Source organism: Prionailurus viverrinus, chromosome B1 (genome assembly GCF_022837055.1).
Source record: "Prionailurus viverrinus isolate Anna chromosome B1, UM_Priviv_1.0, whole genome shotgun sequence".
NCBI lineage: Eukaryota > Metazoa > Chordata > Mammalia > Carnivora > Felidae > Prionailurus > Prionailurus viverrinus.
In genome coordinates this window covers 69,527,939-69,545,519 of record NC_062564.1, presented here as the reverse complement: position 1 = coordinate 69,545,519, position 17,581 = coordinate 69,527,939, and the positions used below count along the sequence as shown (strand labels likewise).

At 37.8% G+C, this 17,581-nt stretch overlaps 2 protein-coding genes across 9 annotated transcripts in view; one reads left to right on the top strand and one right to left on the bottom strand.

Annotated features, from left to right (window-relative positions):
• The window catches only part of RXFP1 (relaxin family peptide receptor 1), a 113,336-nt gene that overhangs the window by 35,956 nt on the left and 59,799 nt on the right, over positions 1–17,581 (top strand). For all 6 annotated transcript variants that reach the window (XM_047856442.1, XM_047856441.1, XM_047856440.1 and 3 more), the window contains exon 2: positions 1,954–2,091. In XM_047856442.1, coding sequence (XP_047712398.1) covers positions 1,954–2,091 — 138 coding nt within the window. The remainder of the gene's footprint in view (positions 1–1,953; positions 2,092–17,581) is intronic.
• CB1H4orf46 (chromosome B1 C4orf46 homolog) overlaps positions 2,028–17,581 on the bottom strand; it is a 95,218-nt gene continuing 79,664 nt past the window's right edge. Inside the window, exons 4-5 of one of the 3 annotated variants that reach the window (XM_047856465.1) lie at positions 12,301–12,381; positions 2,119–2,157 (exon numbers count right to left, since the gene is read on the bottom strand). In XM_047856465.1, coding sequence (XP_047712421.1) covers positions 2,134–2,157; positions 12,301–12,381 — 105 coding nt within the window. In that variant the 3' untranslated portion in view covers positions 2,119–2,133. Of the gene's footprint in view, positions 2,158–12,300; positions 12,382–17,581 lie in introns of all 3 variants that reach the window. The other 2 variants (XM_047856466.1, XM_047856467.1) reach the window with 2 other exon arrangements.

The following is a 17,581-nucleotide window of genomic DNA, read 5'->3' as shown; positions in this document are numbered from 1 at the left end:
CTTAAAAGATAGGATGTAAAAACATAATATCCCTAAAAGTAAGTTACTCAGAAGAGAATTTGCAAAACAGCAGCATGAAAACACAGACAGGTGTGTCTCATCTAGTTAAAACATCTTCAAATAGTAACTCTCAGCTGAAGACTGACAACTCATCACAGAATTTTTCTGAAATCCTTGATTTTTTTTTTTTAAGTAAGCTGTATACCCAATGGTGGGCTCAAACTCACAAACCCAATATCAAGAGTCGCATGCTCTACTAACTGAGCCAGTCAGGTATCCCTGAAACCCTTGATTTTTAAATTTTGTTCTTAAAAAATTAATTAAAAAAATTAATAAAGACATCAGAAGTCAGTATCAACACAGATTACCTTATTTTATGTACACTTGAAGTCTCTAAAATACGTGATGTCCTGCCAGGGCCATCCTGCGGCATACAAATCCTTTGATTTCATTTTAATCAATTTGTTGAAAAAATATTGATAAATAATTTTAAAATAATTTCGCAAGTGAGAGGCGCCTGGGTGGTTCAGTCAGTTAAGCGTCCAACTTCGGCTCAGGTCATGATCTCTCGGTTCATGAGTTCAAGCCTCACATCAGGCTCTGTGCTGACAGCTGGATCCTGGAGCCTGCTTCAGATTTTGTGTCTCCCCCTCTCTCTGCCCCTCTCATGCTCTGTCTCTGCCTCTCAATAATAAATAAACGTTAAAAAAAATTAAACTAAAATAATTTAAAAATTAAAAATAATTAAAAATAATTTCACAAGTGAGAACGCCACTTACAACACAGCTCATTATTAGATTTAACTATTTCCTTCATCAAATGATGTGCTCTGAAACAACTAAGTACAGTCAAAACCTGACATTGCTAGATTTCTTCTGTATAAAAATGTCACTTGCCCTGTTATTAAAATGTCCTGCTGCATCTTACAAAGAAAATAGTCTTTTTTATTCTTTTCACGTCTTGGTGACAGATCACAAATACATTTTTATATAATAAATGTTATTGACAATTCAAGCTATTCTGTTTTTATTTCTTTTAATTGACAATATTCTAGAAAGTTCCAAACACGTACAAACTTGGTAAGGATAGTAAGTAACAGAACTACATTTGGAGTCTCCAATAATCTTTAAAATTTATATAAATCTAAGGTTTTAAAATGGCATAGTTAACTTATATCCACACAAACACCTGCATGTGGATGGATGCTTATAGCAGCTTTATTCATAATTGCCAAAACTTGGGTGAAAGTGAAATGTCCTTCAGTAAGTAAAGATAAATAAACTATGGTACGTTCAAACAATGGAATATTATTCAGTGCTAAAATAAATTAGTTATTAAGCCATAAAAAGACATAGAGGACCCTTAAATGTGTATTACTAAGTGAAAGAAGCCCATCTGAAAGTTTGAGCAGGAACTTTGTTTCATGCAGTGTGGTTTACACAAAATCTTGCACAGAGCCTCACACACAGGCACTATCCAGTCTGTGAGTGAGTGAGTGAGCATGTGCATGTACTTTCCTGATGTTCTCTATGTCTTCTTCCTTTAATACCAGAAGAGTCTTGATTCTGAGTAAGAATTCAATAAATTCCCGATTTTTAAAATGATTGGTTAAAATATTTTTGAAAGGGAGAAGAAGGGAATTGAGATAAACTCTAAAGTATGGGCAGACATTGCATAGAAAAAGGATGTGGGTGGAGGACATTCCACGTGGGAAACAGCATGAGAAAAGGCAAAGAAAGGAGAATCCTGGCATCTTCTGGGGACACAGAAGAGAACATCCCATTGGCGTGGAGGTTCTTGGAAAACAGTTGGCATGAGGCTAGTAAGCAAGGTGAGGCGTCCACACAGTGGGCAGTACAAGCCAGAATGAGATTACAGGTTTTAGGATACTGGGGAGAAACCATTGTTTGCCAAGCCTTTGTATTAACCTTCTCTCCTCCTTCTTCATCACAGTCCTTCACGGGAGTGGGCAGGATGTCAAGTGCTCCCTCGGCTATTTCCCCTGTGGGAATATCACCAAGTGCTTGCCTCAGCTTCTTCATTGCAATGGTGTGGATGACTGTGGCAACCAAGCGGATGAGGACAACTGCGGTGAGTGAAGCACTTGTAGTCACAGCAGGAATCAGGGCAAAATCACTGCAGGTAAAGTCTCTGAGACTGCTCATAACAAGAGAAAAGAAAAAACTGAATTGAAAAAAATATGTCACTTAAGGAAATCGTACATTTTTTTTATTAGCTTCAAACATCCATTCTTTATATTATCACCACCAGTATTTGAGGAAAGTGGTGATTGTGCACATAGTAAGTTTTGTATCCCACGAACCCATCCAGTTAACATCTTACAAGCAAAATGGTGTAGGAATTGGGAATTTGGGCGCTGGAGACGAGACTGTCTGGTTTGAATCTGGGTACAACAATGACCAATTATGTAGTCTTGAGAATGTTTCTAAACCTCTCTTTTGACTCTCTTTCCTGATATTAGAAAAGGGTTTGGAAATTGTCCCTATGCTAAGATAACTTGGGAAGATTAAATGTAAGAGGTTAGAGAAATGCAAGCATACAGCACGTACTAGCTAAGTGTGAACAGCTATTGCTCTTTCTTATTATCTGTTGCTAACTACAATTCTGATGGACAAACGAGACTGCCTAATAAAGAACAAACAATAAGTCCAGCTAACCTATTATTTACCAACAATCAAATTTATAACCTAATAAATTCAACAAGTAGAGCTTCTGACCAAAGAGAATACCAGGAAAACTTGGCTTTTGGTTAGAATTTTGCTCAAATTTTGTTTAGTATATTCATTGTTTTCAAATTTTTAAAATTCTAGTTAGTTAAAATACAGTGTAATATTGTTTCAAAAATAGAATTCAGTGATTCATCACTTACGTATAACACCCACTGCTCAACACAAGTGCCCTCCTTAATACCTGTTGCCAATTTAGCCCATCTCCCCATCCACCTTCCCTCCATCAACCCTCAGTTTATTCTCTATCATAGAGTCTCTTATAGTTTGTTTCTCTCTTTTTCCTCCCTTCCCATATGTTCATCTGTTTTATTTCCTAAATTCCACATATGAGTGAAATTATATGCTATTTGTCTTTCTGTGACTGACTTATTTCACTTAGTATGATAGTCTCTAGCTCCATCCATGTTGTTGCAAATGGCAAGATTTCATTCCTTTTTTTATCCAAATATTTATTTAAATTCTAGGTCATTAATATTTAGTGTAGTTTTGGTTCAGGAGTAGACTTTAGTGATTCATCAGTTACATGTAACACCCAGTGCTCAACAAAATGAGTGCCCTCCTTAATACCTGTTACCCATTAGCCCATCCAGCCCCTCCCCTCCAGCAACCTACCATGTTCTCTATAATTGAGTCTCCTATATTTTTGCCTCACACTCTGTTTTTATCTTTTTATTTTACCTTCCTTTCCCCTTTGTTCATCTCTTGTTTCTTAAATTCCACATATGAGTGAAATCATATGGTATTTGTTTTTCTCTGAGTTATTTCTCCAAGTTTTTCTCCAAGTTATTGTGCTTAGCATAATACTCCCTAGTTCCATCCACATCACTGCAATTGGCAAGATTTCATTCTTTTAGATAGCTGAGTAATATTCCATTGCATATATATATCACATTGTCTTTGTCATCATCAGTTGATGGACATTGGGCTCTCTCCATAATTTGGCTATTGCTGAGAATGCTGCCAAGGTGTGCATGTCCCCCTTCAAAATCTGTATTTTGTATCTTTGGGTAAAATACCCCGTAGTGCAATTGCTGGGTTATAGGGTAGTTCTATTTTTAACTTTTTGAGTAACCTCCATACTGTTTATCAGAGTAGCTGCACCAATGTACATGCCCATCAGCAGTGCTAGAGGGTTCCCCTTTCTCTACATCCTTGCCAACATCTGTTGTTTCCTGTGCAGTTAATTTTAGCCATTCTGACGGGTGTGAGGTGATCTCTGTTTGTAGTTTTGATTTGTATTTCCCTGATGATGAGTAATACTGAGCATCTTTTCATGTGTCTGTTAGCCACCTGGATGTCTTCTTTGGAAAAATGTCTATTCATGTAGTCTACCCATTTCTTAACTGGATTATTTATTTTTTTGGTGTTGACTTTCATAAGTTCTTTACATATTTTTGGATATTAACCCTTTATGTCATTAGCAAATATCTTCTCTCCCATTCTGTAGGGAATGTTGATTGTTCCCTTTGCTGTGCAAAACCTTTTTATCTTTATTTCAAACTTTCTTTTTCTTTTTTAACATTTATCTATTTTGCGAGAGAGAGAGAGATTGCAAGTGCGGAAGGGGCAAAGACAGAGGGGACAGAGAATCCCAAGCAGGCTCCAGGCTCTGAGCTGTCAGAACAGGGCCCAATGTGGGGTTTGAACTCATGAACTGTGAAATCATGACCTAAGTAAGGTCAGATGCTTAACTAACTTAACCACCCAGGCACCCTAAAGGTTTTTTATCTTGATGAAGTCTCAATAGTTCATTTATATTTTGGTGATGGTCAGTTTTTGTTGAATAATGGGAGTTTTTCTGTGATTTTTGGAATTCAATATCTGTTTCCTTCCCCAGATTAGGGAAGTTTCCAGCTATCATTTGCTCAAGTACCTTCTGCCCATTTTTACCTCTCTTCTTCTGGGACCCCTAGGATACAAATGTTATTATGCTATAAGGAGTTGCTGAGTTCCCTAAGTCTACATTTGTGATCCAATATTTTTCTTTCCCTCTTCTTTTCAGCTTTGTTATTTTCCGTAATTTTATCTTCTATATCACTGATTTTTCCCCCTCTGTTTCATCCATCCTTGTCGTCATAACATGCATTCAGATTTGCATATCAGTTATATTATTTTTAATTTTAGCCTGACTAGTTTTTAGTTCCATTATCTCTATGGTAAGGGATTCTCTAGTGTCTCCTATGCTTTTCTCAAGCCCAGCCATCATCTTTATAATTATTGTTTTAAATTTTAGTTCAGACATCTTACTTATATCTGTATTGATTAAATCCCTGGCCCTGGCTTCTTTCTTTTCTTTCTTTTGGGGTAAATTCCTCCATCTTGTCATGTTGTCAAGGTGGAAGAAAGAAAAAGAAAGAAAGAAAGAAAGAAAGAAAGAAAGAAAGAAAGAAAGAAAGAAAGAAAAAGCTAGATCCTAGGTGTGTTTTGTTCTGCTTGTTAAAAGAAGCTAGATCCAAAATAATAATAATAATAATAATAATAATAATAATAATAATAATAATTTTAAAATAACAATAAAGATTAAAATTGCTTTTTCTGGTATCCCAAGGGGGGCTGAACAAAAGAAGCTAGATCCTATTTCCCCTAGAGGTGAGGCTTCATAGCAGCCTATGATCAGTAGACTTGGTGCACGCAAGGAGTTTGTGCTGATCTTCTGGGGGTGGGACCTGCTGTACTTACCCTAGGCCGACTTGCCCTAGTGGAAATGCACCTGCAGGGCACAGAGTAGCAAGGCTTGGTAAAAGGGGCTCCAGCCTCTGGTTGGTGGTGCTATTTTGCGTACTGAAGTGGGTCAGTGCTATTGGGCAGGCTGAAAATGGCGTCACCCGCTCTCTTGTCCCTGGAGCAGGGAGTTTGCAGCCACCACTCTTCAGGAAGCCCTCATTGGAGAGGCCGGGCCATCTCTCCCAAATGTACTGAAGGCAGGAGAACTGCTTCTCCCCATGTGACCCAGGAGATCTTCAGCCCACACTGCCCACTCCCAGGTCTCCACCCTCCTCCCCCACTGGAGCACCACTAAGCCTACTAGGTGTGTCCCTGGCGATGGTGCAGACTTCTGAAACTTCAAACTCTGCATTCCACTATTTATAAAATCTTGTGGTATTCTGCGCCTCTCCCTGTCACAGTCAATGGCTTTAAGGGAGACTTTTTCTTGTGTAATTCCCTGCATACACTGTCACTCTCTCTCTCCTTCTCTGGCTCCTCTCCCTGTGATCAGGGCTCCCTCCCCATTGGAGTACCTGCAGCTCTTCTCTCCCCCAAATCAACTCTCTGCAGCTCCTACCTTCCAAGATGTGGCGGTTTTTTTCACCTCTACTCTAAAAAGGGACAAGGCAAGCCTATGGTCTCACTACTCCTCCACTACCATACCTCCAAATATCCTGTTCAAATTTCTGAAGCCGTAACAACACAAATTTATAAAAGAACTTCAACTGGCTGGATCTGACCCACTGGGAAAATGAGCTTTGGTTAATAATGTAAAATAATGAGATTTCTTACTCATGGGGAAATAAGGTACTATTTTTGGAGGATAAAGACATACATAACGATCAGAAATGCTGCATAAATAAGTAATACACTGAAGAGACTTGCTGTTTTCACTCCCTAGAGTATTACAGACTTTTTTAAAGACCCTACACTGAAGGAATTAACACTTCTCTAGGTGGTAGCAGTTAACTCAAGAGTAAACACACTATCTAAACTGGTGAGCTTAAGCTATGATTATCTTTGATTTGGATGGCTATACATATGTGTTGCCTTCTTTTTTTATAATTTTTTAATGTTTATCTATTTTTGAGACAGAGCATGAGTGGGGGAGGAACAGAGAGAGGGGGAGACACAGAATTTGAAACAGGCTCCAGGCTCTGAGCTGTCAGCACAGAGCCAGACACAGGGCTCAAACCCACAAGCCATGAGATCAGGACCTGAGCCAAAATCTTTTATATATTTATACATATGTATACATATGAATACGTGTGTGTGTATATATATATATGTTCTATCTTCTTAAAACACCTGATTACCATATAAACTTTTTAAAAACCAAGATAAAAGTGTTCTGCCCACCGCCAGCCACTTCCCCCTTAAGCTGCTAGCAGTTCATATAGAGAGAGTGGCTTGAGAGTTTCCTACCAACTGATATGTTGACAGAAAGCAGGAAAAAACTTGGTAGGACAGGAAATTTGCCAGCAAAAGTAGTTTCTCAGTGAAAAATAGCTTGGGAGCTCTTTTAAAGTGCTGCATTTAAAGAAACCAAGTAACAAAATGCTGCATTTAAAGAAACCAAGTAACAAAAGTAACAATCTTCAAAGTAGTAATCCTTAATTACTCAAGTTTTTCTGGATTCACCAACCAGCAAATTCAGATGGAGGCGATATGCATTAGAATGCAGAGATCAGGCTTGGGTGACCTGGATTTAAAATCTGGCTCTGAAGAGGGTAACAATGGCTGTTGTCTTTTCTGTGATGTGGGAATAATAAAAATATCTGTGTCCATATGTCTTAAAAAGATTCAGTGAGATACTGTATCTAGGATGCTTAGCCCAGCACCTGACACAAAATTGGCATTCAGTAAAATGTTAACTTGTGTATCAGCCAGTTGTAGCTACCTTACAAACTTAATGACATAAGAAGTAATCATTTCTTTAGCTTGCAATTCTGTGGGTCAACAACTCGGGCTGGGCTCGGCTGAGATCAGCTCCACAGTTCTCAACCTAGTTGGGACTTTCTCATGTACCCTCCATTATCTGTGGATCAGCTTTGTCATCATGCCTGGGACCTTGGCTGAGATAACCAGAGTGACTCAGCTCTGGCCCTCCAGTAGGCTAAGCTTTCTGCTAGTGGTAGAGACATGGCACCCAGGGGTAACTGGAGGTGTAAAAGGACTCTTGAAGCCTATGCTCAAAAAATGACCCACTTGCCCCACATCCTTGTTGAAGGGAGTCACAAGACCAGTCCAGTTTCAAGGGATGAAATTGACTTCTCTTGCTGAGAGGAGCTGCAAAGTCACACTGCAAGCGGGTTGGGCAGAGGGAGGGCAGCCACTGCAACCACTTTTGCAAATTCTACCCCAGTTGGTATTATCATTGCTTTTCCCACAAACGTTGATATTAACTCTCGGTGACTCAGAGATTGCTTTTCCCACAAACGTTGATATTAACTCTCGGTGACTCAGAGTCCCCACCTGTGTGACTTTAGGAAGTCCTGTCTGTTAAGCAATTTAAATATTTCTAGGAACAACCATGGTTTGTCTATTTACTTATTGAAACAGCAGCTCATATTTGAAGGAACACTATTTTTCCATATTCTTGTTTTTGTAGTTTTATGTTTATATAAATAGCTGTGTGTATGTGTGTGTGTGTGTGTGTGTGTGTGTGTGTGTGTGTGTGTGTGTCCTATTGATTATGAGATAGTCAGGAGGTGGGTAAGCTTTCCCCCATTTCCTGAAAATGTAACTATAGTTTATTTGGGCAGGACCAAATAAACTATATTTTATTTGTATATTTAGACCTTAATTATGTTAATTATCCTGCTTAACTATCCTGTTGAATTTTTTTTTTAATTTTTTTTCAACGTTTTTTATTTATTTTTGGGACAGAGAGAGACAGAGCATGAACGGGGGAGGAGCAGAGAGAGAGGGAGACACAGAATCGGAAACAGGCTCCAGGCTCCGAGCCATCGGCCCAGAGCCTAACGCGGGGCTCGAACTCACGGACCGCGAGATCGTGACCTGGCTGAAGTCGGACGCTTAACCGACTGCGCCACCCAGGCGCCCCTTTTTTAGTTTTTTTTTTTTTTTAATTTTTTTTCAATATCCTGTTGAATTTTAACAAAGAAAATATACATTAGAGAAAATATTAAGGCCTACATCTTTACTCTTAGAATTTGAATTCTGATGACAAGCAGGGGCTTAACTCTTGTGAAAACAATACCATTGGAACAAAAATCAGGTTAGAGATCCATCATGGTTTCTTCTTTCTTCCACCTCTTTGCCTTTATCTCCCTCCCAATTTCCGCCCCCCCCCCCTCTGTGTATCTGAGGGCCATTCTTTCTTTTTCTGTCTCATTCCCATGTGTCTCCCCACTTCCATTCTGCCTCCCTAACTGTCCTCATCCCTTTTTTCACTGTCTCTCAATTCCCTTTCTACTTCGTGCTTGTCTTTTCCTCTCTTCTTTTCTCTTTCAAACCAAGTCCATCACAGTATTCGTAAATTAGACTTTAGTTATTATTCTGTTCATCCCATTAAGTTTACAAACTGCGTTGTTAATATTTTAATATCATTACCTCCAAAGAAAAAACCCAAGCAGTTGCTTTTAATTTCTATGTAGCACTAAATAGATTCCTGCCCCCACCCCCCCTTCTCTACCCTTGGACTGTGTATCTCAGAATAGTGGCTTGTATTTTACGGTCAACAATAATGACTTTTCCTTACCCTCTTTGATTTCTTTTTAAATAGAAACAGAATGGTTGGAAGACTTCTCAACCTGACATCAGAAAGTTCAGGCTCAAATCCTGGAAGTGTCTTTTTCTATCTGTTGATACTTAGACAAGTCATTTCTTTTGGCTGTCTCACTTTCCTTATTTGTGAAATTGGAATAATAAATTTGTTGTGAGAATTAAATTAATTGCCTGTATAGAAATGCATACACACACACATAAAACAGGTACTCAATAAATCTGTGTGGATCAGATTATTGACCACTATACTCAGTAGTTACTCTGGAGTTCACATCTTTTTCACTCTATCCCAGGAATAGTTTATATTTGATTGGACTTCAAACCAGGGAAATCCTGGTTTGTATGCATGTAGGGAAGGGTGAAGCAAGATGAGTCAAAGTAGTGTAAGCAATCTGTTCCAAAGGTTTTGCAAAATGGTTATCTTAGGAACCCCTGATGTGAGCAGGGAGTGGTGTGCACCACCAGCATTCATAAAAATAAAATAGGGCACAGATGAAATAAGTCAAGTTCCAGCTATAGGTGTATATGGCATATGAAAGTGAACAGCATTTTGTTTAATCAAAAATACTAATTATTAAAAATGCAGGCGACTTGAATAGCAATTAATATTAAAATATTTTTATTAGACAAAAAAGATTCTGTTTATTAGACAAAAAAAATATTGTTTAATGCCATTAAATTTTTTTTTTTAATGTTCACTTATTTTTGAGAGAGAGAGCCAGAGGGGGAGGGGCTGAGAGAGAGGGAGTCACAGAACCCAAAGCAGGCTCCAGGCTCTGAGCTGTCATTACAGAGCCTGACGCGGGGCTCGAACCCACGAGCTGTGAGATCATGACCTGAGCCGAAGTCAGACATTCACCTACAGGTGCCCCTGCTTAATGCTATTTTAAACCTCCTTTATTCACCATTGTCAACATCAAAAAAATAAAAAACCCAAGTCCAGTTTTGGAAATATGGGCAAAATCATAATCTATTCTTATGAAAACATGTCTATGTAACAAATACTATCTTAAACTATTCCTGGACTTCTTATGTCAGAAAAAAAGTACTCTCCTGAAATTTATCCAGGCCAGCACATCTTCCACTGTAGTTCTGGACCAAAGCCATCAGCATTAGCCACGAAGCTATTAGGAATGCAGGTTCTCAGTCTCCATCCCAACCCGACTGGATCAGAAACTCTGCCGGTGGCTCAGCAATGTTTCTGAAAGCTCTTCAAGTCACCCCGCACACTACATTTTGAGAACCACTGACCTAGACCCAAATGAGTGGAAAACAAGGAATGCAGGTGAGATAGTAGCAAGAGTAGAAATAAACTAGAGTCAAACTCTCAATATGGTATGCAGACTTACTAACTTGCTAACTCCATTATCATTATTACCAATTTGTTAGCTTTTATAAGAAACACTGGCACTGTATTGGTTGCAGTCATCTAGAAATTAAAAAAAGAAGAATTTAAGTTGAACTCTGGTCAAAACCTCAGCAATGGTAAGTTGACATGTTGCTGCATCCATGCATGTACAGGTTGGAACATCCCAGGAAGGAAAACAGAATTTTATCATCACCTTTAGGGTCCAGGTGACAAAAATTATGAAATGCAGTTATTTCCTCTTGCTTCTTATTACTGAATTTCCTTCACTGGCTTTGAATTGTTTTCTTTCTTTTTTTTTTTTTTTTTTAATTTTAGAATATCTACATAATTTGTGCTCCCCTGGCTGTTCATTTTTTAAGACATTCATGTTTACATTCTGTTTAATGCTAATTAAATTAGGTCAGAAAGTTGGTTCTTTTCAGAATATGTGAACTTCATGCATATTTGAATAAGCAGCATTAAATATATTTACAATCACATAAAATATAGTATCTTAACATATGAATAAAAGAAAAATCCACAGGTAAAAATCACTTTTAGAGTGCTCATTTATAAGTTAATAATGTATTGCCAAATAAAAACTCTTTCTGTAATGGAAGGGAGGAGACTTTTCCTTAATTAGAATTTTTAAGATACACCCTAAAAAATACCTCCAAGCTGTTACCATTGACACCAGTAGTAATTATTAAAGTGGAAAAGTAAGTCAAATCAAAATAGTAGCTATAAAATTTAGCAGCTATAAAATTTTCAAAATGAAACACCATTAAATAAATTAAACTGACTCCCCATATATTGAACTATAATATGAACTAAATATATTTAGGGAGGAAAATGTGACTTTTGTATTGTCACAGGCATTTTAAACAAGCACTCCTATTTGCTTATTGAGTTCCCACTTTTCTTTACAAAAATAATTTCTCTATAATGGAATAGTTTACAAAAATAAAATATCTCAGTATAAAAAGTATAACACATCTACTCACTGAACATTTTTCAGTGACACAAGGCAAGCAAAAGCAATAGATTTGAAGTTTTCCACTGAATTCATAAGAATCCCTTTCTTTCTAAAATATTTGGGCAATACAGAATTTATAGACATACATATATCAAAATTGTTACACCATTTTTATAATAACTTTGATCCTTACTGATAAACTTCAATATGAAATGTATAATTTTTTCCCCTGAAAAATTTGATACAATTCCCATACAATTTCCATACGTGTTTGCTGTGTATCCTAACCCACTTTTCATCTCTACTCAGAACTATCTAAGATGCAATCAAACAGACTAGAGACCCAAAAGAGTCTCAAAGAGTCCTTAGAGTAGTACTTGGTATCACAATGGCAAACCAAAAGAAAAGGGACCTTTTGCTTTTTCAGCTAAAATTCCTGAGATACCTGGATGAATACATCTGGTAAATACCAAAGAAATCAGATTACAAAAATGTTAGGACCCTCATTCAGAAATCACTTATATCCATTTTAAACTGAGCGTAACTCAGTAGTAAACATGAAATGTTAAAGTAGTGTCAAATTCGCAGATACTATGGCATTTATTCACTACCTCTAGATTTTTATTTAAAAGGAATTCCGCATTTCCAGATGAGAATTTGTTAGCATTTCCTCTGCGCTATAAATGGATGGTTGTACAGACAGGGCTCCCCTTCGAAGTTACACCAACCCAACCTCATCCCCCAGTTGGAGCCAAGTTGAGTTACTCTACCATGAAGACCTGAGTCCTGACGCCGCCCCTCTGTAGACTCTTTCTCTGAACACTCCTCACTTTAGCAGAGGAAAAGGATGTCTACAGGAAAAAAGATGAAGACTTTTGTTAGTCCGTTTCCATGTTAGTTTTTCTATAATCCACAGGGGAAATAGAAATCTCTTCTAATACATTTTGGGTAGTGTAGTAGGTTAGTATCTGCTAAAAAGGTATGTCCACCTCAAACCTCAGAATGTGACCTTATTTGGAAATAATGTCTTTGCAGATGTAATGAAGTAAAGAGTTTCTGGTTTCCCCCAGATTCTGCTGTCTAGGGAAATGGGAGGACAAGAAGACCCTTCTACTCTCCCTCTCTGGTCCAACTGTCTTGTGCAGACTGGGAATAGCAAAGCTCGTTCTTCTGTTATGTTTTTCCAAATTTCAGTGCTCAAATTAGGCCTTTGAAAATCAAATACTAAGAATTTGATTCCTTTTGTTATCTGCAAGCTTCTGTGTCATCCTTTCTCCAAAACAACAAAAGCGGAAAACTTTAGCTGCCTGCTCTAGGAAAAAGGACAGAGAATGAGAAAACTTCAAGGGAAGAAAAACTTTGTTAATATCCCAAAATATTTTTCTGCACTTACTAATCTATAAGAATTAGATAAACAGTATTTATTTATGAGTGTGATGGTGATGATATGTATTTTTAAATATAATTTTTAAATTTTTAAGTGGGCCTGCATTTAAAACTCTGGAATACCAAATATTCCTTCATTTCCTAAATACAGTTTTTTATACAACGATCAGAATGATGGGAAAGGCAGGCAGTTTGATGTAGAACTTAGCTCTTCGCATTTTAGAATATTCCATTAAAGTTAGTGGTCTGCCTTTTTCAAGGTTAAAAACACAAGAGGAAAAGTGACATGGGTCATAAATATGTATTAATACACAACCATGCATTGTCTGTTCAAAAATATGTGGTTTTCTATTTCTTATTCTCAAAATAGCACTGGAAATACCTAAGGAACTGAAACTTTCACTTTTCTCTACACACAAACCTCATTTTATTTTTTTTTAAGTTTTTATTTAAATTCCAGTTAGTTATCATACAGTGTAATATTAGTTTCAGGTGTAGAATTTAGTGATTCAACACTTACATACAATACCTGGTGCTCATCACAAGAGTGTTCCTTAATCCCCATCACCTATTTAACCCATCCCCCACTTACCTCCCCTCTGGTAACCATCAGTTTGTTCTCTACATTTAAGAGTCTGTTTCTTGGTTTGCTTCTCTCTCTTGTTTCCCTCTGCTGGACAAACCTCATTTTAACCTCAAGCTCGTTTATCAAACAATGCTTAAACAATGTTTGGGTTAACTTCACAAAGACTTTCATCCCAGAACACTTCCTACTTGATAGGCCACAAAAGGTAGTTTCTTCAGTGGCCTTAATTTTCTTTAAATATGCCCAGGATAATGTCACACCCTTTAATTTCTTCAGAGCTGCCTCCAAAGGTATTAGGAGCCTACAAAGAGGCTAATACTTTCTGTTCAGCAAATTACTATTGTCATTCAAATTCAAGGAGATCCCACACAGTTAGTTGGATGAATTGTTCTGCCTGGCCAGTCAGCATCCAAAGGTTTATTCTAATGGCCCAGGGCACCTTTACTCTGGGGATCATTCCTTTCTGAGAAAAAGATACTCCCAAAAATGGGTGCTGAGCTGAGTAAATGTCTCAGAATCAGGAATGCTCCACTTTACATAAACCCAAACTTTATAAATTATCTGTTCATTCATTAGTCAATAAACATGCATACTTTGTAACCCATAAGATTTATGCCTTCATTTTAATAATTAAAAAAAAAAAAAGGAGACCATTTGACACAGCATTATTACATCATCCTTTGTTTTGGCCTCCTCTCTGTCAGAGACACAAGTCCCTTAACCTTGGATTATTCCAAACCCAAACATCAGGGGTGCCCAGGAGTGGCTGCTGAAAATTGATGGGAACTTTTGGGAATCCTGCTCTGAGAACTAGAGGCAGCAGCCTCCCCTGAGGGCTGGCAAGAGGTGCTGCAGTTCTGAGCTCCACCCCCAGAAATGCTGATCTCCTAGGTAGTTTTGGAGCCCAGAAATCTGCATTTTTAACAAACATGGCAGATGAACATACTTGTTAACATTTTGAAATGATTCACTTCCCAATGCACAGACAATATTATTACCCTGTTTAGAACACCTAGAAAGTGGTTAATTAGTGTAGAGCAGTGGTTTTCAAAGGCATCAGATCAGGCTTGTAAAAACCTAGATTGCTCCTCCCTCCTCCCCCCATCTACAGTTTCTGATTCAATGTCTCTGGAGTAAGACTCAAGAATTTCCTTTTGTTTGAAGTCCCCAACTGATGCTAATGCTGCTAGTCCTGGATCTACACTTTGAAAACCAAGTGATCTAGACAGACTCTTTCTTGTGCAAATGAGAAAACAAACACTTTCCAAAATGTATGGCATCTTAGGGGCGCCTGGGTGGCTCGATCAGTTAAGCATCCGACTTCGGCTCAGGTCATGATATCACTGTCCGTGAGTTCGAGCCCTGCGTCGGGCTCTGTGCTGACAGCTCAGAGTCTGTCTGGAGCCTGTTTCAGATTCTGTGTCTCCCTCTCTCTCTGCCCCTCCCCTGTTCATGCTCTGTCTCTCTCTGTCTCAAAAGCTCAGAGTCTGTCTGGAGCCTGTTTCGGATTCTGTGTCTCCCTCTCTCTCTGCCCCTCCCCTGTTCATGCTCTGTCTCTCTCTGTCTCAAAAATAAATAAACGTTAAAAAAAATTTTTTTTAATAAAAAATAAATAAAAAAACAAAATGTATGGCATCTTATAACAAGAATTAAACAAAATTAAAAATTCCTCTTTTTAAAAAAAATTTTTAACGTTTATCTTATTTATTTTGAGAAAGAAATAGAGCAAGCAGGGGAGAGGCAGAGATAGAGGGAAAGAGAAAATCCCAAGCAGGCTCGGTGCAGTCAGGACAGAGCCCCACAGGGGCTCAAACTCATAAACTATGAGATCATGACCTGAGCTGAAATCAAAAGTCAGACACTTAACCGACTGAGCCACACAGATGCCCCTAAAGATATTTCTTTAATGCCTGTGTTCTCTTTCATCATATTAGCATGCATTATTAATCCTAAGTGGAGATATAGGATGCAGCATTTCCCAATGTATTTCACCACAGAGCTCTCTCCTCAAGGAGGATCCTGGGAAACTATTTGAGGAAAGCCCAATATAGCACCATAACAAATTAGTGCATTTTAAGAAACTTGGACCTTTCCCATTCCCATCCAGACCTCATCCCTCGAACCACCCCCACTCCTATATTTCTGCCCCAGTGCCAGAAGAATCTGAGAGCATGGGAGGGGCAGGTACATTGTCCAGAATACAAATCATTGTGTAATCCACTTTTCCATAAAACTAAAATTATAACAGGTACCTGGCAGTCTTGGTCGGTGGAACGCGTGACTCTTAAACTCAGTGTTGTAAATTCAAGCCCTACATTTGGGTGTAGAGATTACTTAAAAATAAAATCTTTAAAAAAACTAAATTATGGGGCGCCTGGGTGGCGCAGTCGGTTAAGCGTCCGACTTCAGCCTGGTCACGATCTCGCGGTTCGCGAGTTCGAGCCCCGCGTCGGGCTCTGGGCTGATGGCTCAGAGCCTGGAACCTGCTTCCGATTCTGTGTCTCCCTCTCTCTCTGCCCCTCCCCCATTCATGCTGTGTCTCTCTCTGTCTCAAAAATAAATAAACGTTAAAAAAAAATTTTTTTAATAAAAAATAAAAAAAATAAATTATAACAAATACTTGATGCAAGTGAAATGATGTTTTAGTATTTCATATACTTCATATACTTTAGAGGAGCTAGTAAGAGCCATATTTTAAATATATTTAAAGTAGCTTTGTAGTCACTGAAGTATATAAAAAATGCATAGGTTTATAAGATTATTTCCTACTATACTGCCATAAGGAGATAAAATGCATATACAAATAAGTAGAGTATGAAGCAGATTACAATAAGCATAATAAGAAAGATATAAGCAATTTAAGTAAATTATGACTAATTATATAAATAACTATATATACATATGTAAATTAAGGACCACTTGCAATCTTATTGGAGTGTTTGAGCTACTCATTATTAACAATCAACAACTTTGCTAAAGAAAAGAAGTATGCCTCTTCTGATGGACAAGATTTTTGTGTGACTAAATTAGCTGTGCTCTACTGCAGTGGGAGAAGGGCTCCAACTAACTAGGGTGAATTTCATAACGCAGTTCTCCCAAAACTTGTTCTAAGACTCACATGGGACACCAGTGGAAACTATGGATTCCTAGACCCCATACTAACCAAACAAATCAGAATCTACAGTAGAAGATCCTGGAAAACTGTGTTTTTGATAAGTGCTCCAGTTCCCAAATTTTATTGTAGAATAAGAGAGACTGGGTTTTCTCTGAGGAGTCTTTGAGGGTAGAGCCTCATTCATTCATTTATTCATTCACTCACTCAGTTAGCAAATATGTACTGAGCTCATGTGGCATACACCACCAGATTTTTCTTCATCTGTGTCATTAATTTTTATTTACATTGTTAAATAACAAATATTCAACTGAATAAACTGATCAAATTGGCTTTATGTAAGGATTCGTGAATCAAGCAGCATCCAATATAGCAGGTAGAAAGAAGTTCCTTTGAGCTGCAGAAAAGGAAAAGTTTCTAAAGACAGAGGAGGAAAAAAAAAAAAGGAAATAATTAACCAAGAATGCATTGTTTTAGGCAAGGTTGCCCTACTAAGAGAAACAGAGGGGGTTTATCAGTGGATTATCTCCTAGTGCTGACCAGGAAATTTCAAATTGACTGGTTAAAGGTCACATTCCTGGGGAGTTAAGACTACAATTAGGTTAGGTATTAAGTCTTGCTTTGCTGATTTGGGGATTAGCACAAGTGACATTATTTGGAGTCTGCTGTCTCATTTTTAACAATAGTATCATTCCATCATTTTTTAGCTAGAAAAAATTCTTTTTCAATAAACATTTATATTGTTAATCAACACTATTATTCACTCAGCAATACATAAGGAAATGATACGCCCTAACACAGTGGTCTTCTAGTAAAGTGCTCATTATATGACCTTATGATGCACACAAAAAAACCAGACAACCAAACTTTAGTGGGATCATTACCAAAGTATGAAAAACCATTCTGCTCACTGCCCCAAACATCCTTAAGAATGAAGAATTTAAAATATAGAAGCACATATTCCAAA